We start from the raw sequence: 10,700 nt of genomic DNA, 5'->3' as shown, positions 1-10,700 counted from the left end.
GAATGAGATATGCGGTATATATTCTATTGCTTCACATGCTACTCACAAGCTTCTCACCGTTTCTTTCTAACACAACCGGCTTATTGTGTACCAAAACAAGGTCTCCCTACTAGCTTTTTAGCAACATTCCTTTTCAAATTCGAACAACCAACACAGTTCATCTACCCCAGTTTGAACAACAGTTGAGCAAAACACACAAAGTACAAAAACTACGGATAGGAAAACCCCACTTCAATACTGGCAAAAAAAACTAAATTGACCTATGAAAAAAAAGGGGTCGGAAGTGGCTTCACTTGAATAGAATGTTATGGCAAACAAAACCGTACTAGAACGTTAAAAGTTCCAACTAGTTGAAATCACGTGAATAGAGATCTTAATCAAATATAAAACACCGCACATTACAAGCTTCATATTAATGGTGGAAATGGAACTCAAAATAGTAGCCAAAAAGTTGAACATAAACTATCAAAGAAACAAAACTTGAAAATTTGTAATTAAGCACAACAGCTCTAACAGTATCCTTAAGTAGTCTTGTCAGCTTTAGCAGCAGTGGCAGCGGCTTGGCCTCTAAGACGACCAGTCCTTCTGGCAGCAATGAGACCAACCTTCTGGCCAGGAGGAGCATCACGCCTGACAGTACTAGCATGCCCAATGTGCTGGTGGTTACCTCCTCCGTGAGGATGCTCAACTGGATTCATAGCCACACCACGCACCTTAGGCCAGCAGTTCCTCTTCACTCTAAACTTATGGTAAGCATTACCGGCCTTAAGAAGAGGCTTCTCAGTTCTCCCTCCACCTGCAACTTGCCCAATCATTGCCCTACATGCACTTGGCACAATCTTCTTCGCTCCAGATGGAAGCTTGATCCTGCCACCACAGTGCAAAGATGCATTCAAACTCTTGCACATTTGTCCAAAGAGTAAACTTCCACCTTAAAAGATCCAACTACTCTAAAAAGATAAATTGAGAACATATATTACATAAACATGTAGAACATAGTTCATATATCTGCCGGGTTATGAACTCCTAAATTGAGAATATAACTTGCTTTACATTAAGAACCTGATAGGCCGCTAGCCATCTTCGTGATATAGAACAAAAAATAAGTAAAAAAGAAACCAGTTTATCTATTAACTAATTTGTGCAAGTTCAATAATATTATCATCACTAAAATCTAATTATTCAATAACAAACCATAACTCATGGGAAAAGTTGACTACATTTTCTTTCGTATTTTATGTTACAAATACTATTTTCTGTTACAAATCCCTAATTACATCTCACTTTACTCTCAACTTATTCAACCAGAATCCTTAACTAAATGCCGAGCTTTCAGTTCCCTAATTTTGTACAATACTAACAAATATAATTCACTTTAGTTAACAGTAAAAGAAAATAAAATACTACGCAAACCAATAGACGCACACCTCACACGGATTTTGAGTCAAAAACAATCAAAACAATCCAAAAACAGTAATCCGGAGTCAATAAAAACAAAGCACGAGTGGTAACCTAGATGTGTCGTTATCCGGGTTGTGGCTGATAACAATGGCGTAGTCGCCGGAGGCTCTGGCGAAGACGCCGCGATCGCCGACATGGTGTTCAACGTTGCAGATGACCGCACCCTCGGGGATAGATCGGAGGGGCAAGACGTTGCCAACTACGAGGGTGGCCTTCTTGCCGCAGTAGAGGAACTGCCCAGTGTAAAGACCTTCCGCGGCGACGAAGAGTTCCGTCTGCTTCTTGTAGCGGAAGGGATGGCGAAATGTAACCTTGGCAAGTGGAGCGCCGCGACCGGGATCGTGAATAATGTCGGTGACCACTCCCTTCAGGTAGCCATTGCGTTCTCCGAAATCGAGACTGCGGAACCTCGCCGGACCCTTGCGGTGGTGGGTGTGGGACTTGAAAACAGACCCCGCACCCTTACGCTGGGCGCGAATTACCCTTCCCATTCCGATTCACCTGTGTGTGTATCCGCCGCGCAGATGGAAGAAGGATGGATGGGAAAGCTAGGGTTTTTGGCTATGCTGGTAATATATAGCGGGCGCGCCGTTGCAACTTAGTAACTTAGGTTTATAAATTTCATGGTAGTGCAGGAAACAAAAAGGAGGTGCATGAAGAAGCAGCCTATAAACTTTTATGATCGAGCCCGAATCACCAGAGCCCAATAACTGTATAAATGGGCTTTAGAACAATGGTATTGTTAGCTTTTTGCGCCCCAATCATTTGTTAAAAAGTTTTCGGAATTTAATTAAATGTATTATTAGGATTTATTTGTTATAGAGATTTTACATTATCACTAACTAGGAGTTTAATTTATATATACATTTATTATAAAAATTTAAGTCATCAAATAATCATAAATTATCATTATAGTTTGTAAGGAACTTGTGCTAAAAAGAGTTTGTGATTGTACCCAAAATAATTTCCCATTTTGTTTTTCTCTAAAAAAAGGCATGGGAACATCAACGCGCGCGATTTGTTGTTTGTATTGATGTTATCTTCCTGTTCTCACTGTGTGAATGAGATCTGGATCCTCTCGTTTTTCTATAATTTAGAAAAAGACAGAACCCACCATGGTATTTGTCATTAGATCCACTAGTTTTATTGAAAAAAAGAAAGAAAAGAAAGAAAAATCTCTCTTTAATAACAAGTGATTGTGTATAGCAAGTGTATCTATGGTGTGGGCGGCAAGAAGTTTGACATACATATGGTGATGAATGTTGGAAATTAAAATAAGGTTTTAGTTTGTGGTGTCCGTGAAGTGTGTTCATTGTTGGCAGCAGTTGTTTGGGAAGTGCGATTGTATTCACATATCACTTTCACTCTTTGTGTACTGTGCCACTTAGTACACTCAAATTTGAAATCTGTGTAGGCGATTGCAAGTTTTTTATGCTTCAGAAAAAGCTGGCATGATAAGGTGTAGTGTATTATTATTCACTGTGACTTGAGTTAGTTATACATAATTTTCTTCTGACATTACTTTTGTGTATGAATCGGAATGAGATATATATTGTCTGTGTTGAAAATGAAATGTTGGAAACGAACTCATATACAATATCTTAATGAAAAGTTATATGTACTCTGTTTTGAATAATCTTACGTCATTATTTAGCTTTTCACTGCATTATTTTGCTACAAATTATGATATTGATCTTTTAGAGAGCTACACTATCTCTTTAAAAACTTACGAGGACCCAGACCATCTCATACCCTAGTGGTGGATTAATACGATGATGAGCATGTCTGAAACATTACTATATTAGATCTAACGTAGGTTCATTCAGGTAAGAGTTATGAAAATGGTACAAAAGAGGTATTGTTCACGGGATAACATACATTTGTTTATTATGATATTTATTGGACTTTACAAAATGTTTGATTTCAGTGTTAGAATGTCTATGTAGACATCATCTCAACATTTTAACTAAAGAGAAGGTGATCATCTCGAATAAAGAAGTGAAGTAATAGAAAAAAATATCTTGTATAATCCTTTACAAAAAATACTTGGCGTCCACCAATAGATAAGATTAATATGGATTGTAAAATAGACTCGGTTTGATAGACCAATCCGCTTAAATAGTACTGGTTGGATTGAAATTTTCAACACATTAGTTTGTTTTTAATTTGCTAAACTAGCAGTCTAATTCGCTTTTGCCCTATTTTCATATATCTTTTAATTTTTATAAAGATTGTAACTATACAGTACTATTATAATTTAAATCATCAATACTCGTAAATTAAGTTTTAATAGAGTAAATGTAATAATTATTTTAATTTATCTAATAAAAATATTAATTAATCAAAAAGTTTAGAAAATATTTATGTGATTAAATATGTTTTAAATACTTTTATAAATATATATTCAAACAAATTTTATAAATAATTTTTTTTAAAAATTTAAAAAAGTGATAAGTCAGTCCTCGTAGGGGTGGATTGCAAGACCTATTTTTTAATCATAAAACAGTCCGGTTTGATTTATTTTTAGAGAGCCAAAGGCACACTAAATCAAAACAGAACGAAACGACTTATTTTACCACTACTAAAGAAATTATGATGAATAGAGTTTAGGGTTTGCTTCTATATGGTTTATCCTTACTACGGTAAAACTAATTTAAGAATTTAATAATGTTAAAGGGTTGTTTTAATTATAATTCTTTTGTTAGTGGATGAATTTGGCAACAATTAAAAAAATATTACAGATATTTGAGATATCACTTTTAGTAAAAGGATGAAGTAATACAGAATAGATATAAACTTGAAAGATTAACTTTCTTCTTTATCGAAAAAATATTAACTTAAATATTTATCCTTATCATCATTATTATATTACGCGACCTCAAAAAAAATTATAAACTTTTAAACATGCTATGTTTGAGTTGTTCGTGAGTATTTAATTAACAATCTCCATGTGTCTTCTTGTGAAACATAAATTTGGAGAGAGAATAAAATGAGTAGTGGGTTATGGAATGATGAGGTGTTGCATAAACAATATTTTTCTTTGGGTGGCATGGGAGGGTAAGCACCAACTTAACTTACGATAATGATGTTTTGTTTTAAAATATTGATGCCCATAAACTTCTACAACTCTTTTTGCAGCGAATCAAATCCTCTATATTATATATTGTTTTATTATTCCACTATTATTATCCGCTATAAGCGTGGACTTTAATCTTCAAAAATTGTGGTCTTAGATTAAGGAAATTAAACATAAGCAGCATTTTAAAGGTTTGGTCACCTTCCTATTATTAGAAAAAAAAAAAAACTTATTTGTTATGAGAGGATTATTATTACTGGCATTGTAATAAAAAATGATATTTAACTCATTAAATTATAATATATATATATATATATATATATATATATATATATTAAGATTTCACAATTTACGATTTTGTGAATTCTTTATCATCTTCATGGTAATCTTGATTTGTTAGGAATCCAAATATGAGTCTAAGTCTCACATTGGATAGAAATGAGAAAGTAGAGCACTATATAAGAATAAAGATTCATAAACTCATTGTCTTAAGATTTTGAGTTGAAAATGGTGTCAATGCCTCATGTGGTTAGACTTAAGTCTTACCCTATGATTAAAAATGCTTCCGTTGAAGGGACTCATCCCTTGAAAAACCTCTTTAAACCCTTTAAAGGGACTCATCCCTTGAAAAACCTCTTTAAACCCTTTAAACCTAACAGATTATATCTATTTTAATTAGTATTATGATGAATGATTTGAAAAACCTCATAGGGTCAAAAATGGTGGAGAATAAATGAAATGGTTAAGGCATCAAATCCAATGAATGAGAAGAATGGCAAAAAAGACAAAGATTCCATTTGATTCCCTTCATTGAACATAATCTCCAAGATTTGATTGATATTTTGACATTCAGATCACAATGAAGATGACTTATGTTATTGTCATTTAAAATTATTTATATATCACTTCAAATTAGGAAAGAATTCATCTTATCTTAAGCCCTTTCCAAAAGAAACCACATTCGAATTCAATTCCTTCTCTTCTTGCCTCCATGGAATATATAAAACTTTTTGAGTATATTTGACTCAGAATTCACACTTTTTATCTATTTTTTTTCTCTTTATTAGTACCCCACGATTTTGCATATCAAGCTTCTTCTTTACAATTTGTTATCTACATAACACACCAAAATTTTGCATCATTGTTCACATGCATTAAGAGGTAAAACTTCGTTTTATGTCATTTTTTGTTGCGCGGAAATCTACTAATTTTATTACGAAAAATTAATCGTATAATTTGGTGTTGTATATAGTTAATCAACTGGTATGACAGATGAAAATTTTCACTAATGGCTCGTTCCTTTTCATTATGCGATTTTTCACCATTTTTATGTTACACGTGTAATGAATAGCAAGAGTCAACTTTGGTAGGGTTTAATGTAATAAAAACACACTATTTTGTGGTGTGTATCAGTGTTTCTTTTTTCTTTTTTACTTGACGCAGGTTGATACCTCCTAACTTACTTTAAATTGAATGTGAAAAGGCTTTCAAAATCCATAACTAAAAAAAGTATAACATCTAATGGACATTTTTCTAGGAACAAAGCATCTAAATGACCTTTCTTTTTTCTTAAAGTTTACGATATTTAGCACTTTGTTTACTTAAATCAATCAATGTTGTTCTTAGTTTGGATATTACAATTTTATGATTTTATTAAGAATCGAACATATTCTTGGAGATATGACACTTCCCTTTTATCATTTTATTAAAGGTTAAATATATTTTTTGTCATTTAACTTTTAGTGAAAATTGGAATTAGTCTTTTTTGTAAATCTTAAACCAATTTAATCCCTTATTTTTAAAAATGTATGAATTTAGTTTTTTAAACCATTTTTTTTTTAGTTTATTTGACGTTTCAAACACATTTTTCAGTTAACATTGAAGAGAAAATATGTCAAATGGTGTAAACAAACTAAAATAATATAATGAAACGTGTTTGAAATGTCAAATAAAAATTTGGTTTAAATGACTAAATTCACGCATTTACAGAATTAAAAAAACTAAAATTGATTCAAAGTTTTCAAGAGCGACTAATTCCAATTTTTACTCAAATCTAAAAAGTTAAAAGACTAAAAACATATTTAACTCTCTTATTAACGTAATTTGATTAACAAAAAATGGGATTATTTGTTTAGTAAGGAAATGTTTAATAGGGTAAAATAGAGTGTATTGAATTTATTACAGCACATCCTAGTATTATTTTATTTCATTTGGTTTATTTTCAATAGTTCAAACATACTATTTTTACAGTAAAACAAACATGGCATAGTTAAGCATAAATTTTGTCTAAAGCTTCATAATGCCTTTAGATTAGTTATCTTTAGACGAATTTTGTAATTAGCTATATGCAAATTTGTTGTACCGTAAGAAAACTATGTTTTCAGTGGAAGCATATTTGTATTTCATAGTAAGTTATCACTTTTCAGGAATGAGACATTAGAAACAAGGGCTTTGAAAAATAAAATATAACATATTTTTAGTTATTATTTTACTTTTGAAGTAAATTTATTTGCGGCCACTTATTTATGAGAAAACCGAGTAATTTTATATAATTAATATCACAGAACAGTTTTATTTTTCATTGATGAAGATACTTAGAAGTTCTATATTTAGTTGTTCATAAACTAAATTTTCAAGGATCTTTCACCATTCCTGTGGGTGGTCATACTGAGGCAGAGTGGATAAGTTAGGTTTTGAAAAAATATTTTATTTTATTATCATTTTCATAAACAATTACAAAAGCATCGAATTATTTATATTTTATTTCCTATTTCGAAATATTTGTACAGTGAAAAAACATACTTTCAAAAACAAAAAATAAAGTAAAAAATAAAACAAGGTGCGGCACTTGGTTTTACTTTATGGAGAAATAATATTTTATTGATGGTATGATATTGTTTGTTGTTAGGTCGATGATCTTTTTTTGCCATGCAATGGAAATGAAATACTGTGAATAGTTTTGGCACGTAGTTTAATTTGGCATTATAGAAGATTAAAAAGAGGTTAATTAGCCCTAATCTAATTATTGGATGAAATTATGTTGGAATGGAGGAAGATAGACCACGAATGGGTTTGGTGTGGATTAGTGAGTTGGAGCACAAAAGTGTGTTCTAGATCCTTCAACTTAGTCAAATTAATGTGCACGCCTCATTGGCCCACATTTTATCACATTCATTTTCTTTTAATATCCACTCTCATCTCTTTCTAAATATCATATTCTCATCTTCTATTATTCATCACCACCTTCCACCACTTCACACATAAATTCTTTCTTCTTTGCTTCCTTCACACATTTCCATTTCTTTTTACTTTTATTCTTTGTTGGGATTTGTCCCTTTTTTTCAATTTATTTTTTTATACTAAATGATGATCTAAAACGTGTTTGATATATAAAAAAATTAATGTAATTGAGTTAAAAAGAATATATTAATTTATTTTTAAAATTTGAGAATTAAAATGTATAATTTTTTTTGATGATGATGAATCTCAATTTTACATCAAAATTCGATGATTAAAAACATATTGAACTCATTCTTTTTTATACAAAATAGATTGAGAAGAATTTGCCTAAATTTCTATCGGGAAGACTTTTAATGTATGGACATGATTTGAATTCAACTTACATACAAAATTAACACTATTTTGATTGAGAACTTACAATGAATTTATGAATGTTTTTTTATATGTTGTTCAATTTTCTTATTTTATTTAATATAAAACTTAGACTTACACTTAAATCTTCAATAACTACACATAATTGTTCCCCTTCTCATTTATCTCAACTAGGGATGTCAAAAAAAAATCCGTACTCGTGGGTTTCCGTGGATAAAACTCGCAACAGGTAGGAAACATATATTGTAAATGGATATTTGCGGGTAACAGATACAATTATTTTTTATACATCCATGTTAACAGGACATGTACGGATATCATAGTATCCATACCTGCTATATTCTAATTTAAATTAAAAAAAATTATTAAAACATTAACACATTGATTTTGAATGAGTTATATTTTATCAGTTAGTTTTCTAAAAAAATTCATTTCTTTGTATTTAAATGAGTTGTTTGCACTCTGTTTGAAATTTATAAATATTATGCATTGTATTTTTATTTGAATTTATTGTTAAAATATTTTCTTAAATATTAAAATTCTCTTTTTCTTTTTGTAAATATCCGCAGGTACCTGTGCATATATGTGGATATTAAAAAAATATACGGATACCCGCATAATGAATACCCACACAGGTATGGTACAAATATGGACGAATATTTATCCAACGGAAAGAGTACGAAAGAGCTACTACCCATACCTTACCCGCCCCGTTGACATCCTAGTCTTACCATATTCTTTCTAATTCTAAGTAGATTTCTCAATGAATTGTTTTTTATTAGTGTTGAATACTTGTTCATTTGTATTATTTCTCTATTAAATCCTCGACACCTTTTGGCATGGTCAACATTAACATTTCCATTTTGACCATAACTATAATGTTTCAATAATAAAATATAGTAAACTTAATGTTATTTTATAAAAAAAATGGCGAAAAGAATGTTAGAAAAAAAAAATCTCATTTTTAACTTCTATCAAATGTTAGAAAATATTAATAAAAGAATGGCATATTTAATTCTGACAGAGTATGCGATATTTAGGCATTGGTGATTTGAAGCACTTATAGTAATTCATATCATATGTTGTGGTGTGAACTTGGAAAGCCCAAAAGGAACTGAAATTATAGCAATTCGGCTTAATCAAAACGATTTAACACTAATCAGTTTGCTAGGAAGAAAACAGAAGGAATAAAATTGTTTAAACAATTGAGCGTGGCGATGGTTATGGAAAATGTATGCCTATTTTTTTTTTACAACGAGATTTTAACTACTAAATTTTGACAATTTTTTTTTTACAATATAAGATGATATTTTCTAAGTGATTTTAAAATATTAAAAATAAAAAAATAGAAAAATAAAAATTACTTAAAAAATGACACAATAAATTATTAAAAAATGTTGTCAAAATTTAATAATTAAAAAATTATTTTTCATTTTTTTTTATATATACATAATTTGTTGCGTAAGAATTTGGGATGACGTGCCGCGAAAGGTTGCATTGTCTCATAACAACCAACTCAATGGAGAAGAACTATCATCACTTCTAGAAAAAATGCTTCATGCTTATATGATAGTACGAAACATATTCAAACTACACTTTTTCTTAAACTCCTTTTATGTGTTACAATGTTTAAGTGTTTAAGTGTACTCATTTTAAAACTAACATTTTATTATTTAATTATTTAAGGTGTGTTTTTATAAAGTATTTGAAATCATAAAATATTTTTATATAGAGAATTTTATAAAAATATTGAGATTAATTTAGCGAAAAGATAATTATGGTGCTAACCTTTGTTGGAGTTAGAGTCTATGATGACATAATTAATTGGGTTAAATATGTTTTTTATCCTTTAATTTTTAGTAAAAATTGGAGCTAGTCTCCATTCAAATCTTTTGTTCAATTTAATCCCTCAACTTTAAAAATATGTGAATTTAGTATTCTTAACCAAATTTTGTTAAATTTATTTAACGTTTCAAACATGTTTCATGATTCCGTTTGAGTTGTTTATACTGTTTGACATATTTCAACGCTTCAATATTAGAAAAAAAAAGTGTTGAAACGTTAAATAAATTTAATAAAATTTGGTTAAAATAACTAAATTAAACCAAAATTTTAAAGAATGATTAATTTTAACTTTTAGAAAAAATTTAAGGACAAACAAATATTTAACCCTAATTAATTCAATACTTTCTGTACATGATGATCATCATGGATACGAGCTTGGTCAATAGTCGGTGATTTGCACTTTCAATGTGTTTTTGTAAGAGCAAGTTAGTCTACTTAACTTTTATTATTATATTCGAAAGGGAAAACAATTACTTTACTTTCTACCAAAATGTGTGGTTTTGAAACCCTTGGAGGCTAATTAAAATCTCTCTCATATATGGGGCAATCTTTTCCACAATGATCCTATGCATATCTCTAATGTTATTTCACCAAATATATTTAAATAATCACATTGTTTCTACATCATTGCATATGCATGAAATCAGCAAAATGTTTTCACTCATCAACAACAAATTGAATCTACTTTCATGGTTCGATACTTCAC

At 30.2% G+C, this 10,700-nt stretch overlaps 1 protein-coding gene across 1 annotated transcript; it reads right to left on the bottom strand.

Moving 5' to 3' along the window:
* Positions 1–277: 277 nt before the first annotated feature.
* LOC114173860 (60S ribosomal protein L8-3) lies at positions 278–2,046 on the bottom strand. Its single transcript, XM_028058511.1, has 2 exons — positions 1,513–2,046; positions 278–867 (listed from the first exon to the last, which is right to left on the bottom strand). Exons 1-2 carry the CDS (start codon positions 1,950–1,952, stop codon positions 522–524), a joined length of 786 nt encoding a protein of 261 aa, XP_027914312.1. The 5' UTR covers positions 1,953–2,046; the 3' UTR covers positions 278–521.
* Positions 2,047–10,700: the final 8,654 nt, after the last annotated feature.

The sequence above is a fragment of the Vigna unguiculata genome, chromosome 2 (genome assembly GCF_004118075.2).
Source record: "Vigna unguiculata cultivar IT97K-499-35 chromosome 2, ASM411807v1, whole genome shotgun sequence".
NCBI lineage: Eukaryota > Viridiplantae > Streptophyta > Magnoliopsida > Fabales > Fabaceae > Vigna > Vigna unguiculata.
This window is presented reverse-complemented; position numbering and strand designations above follow the sequence as displayed.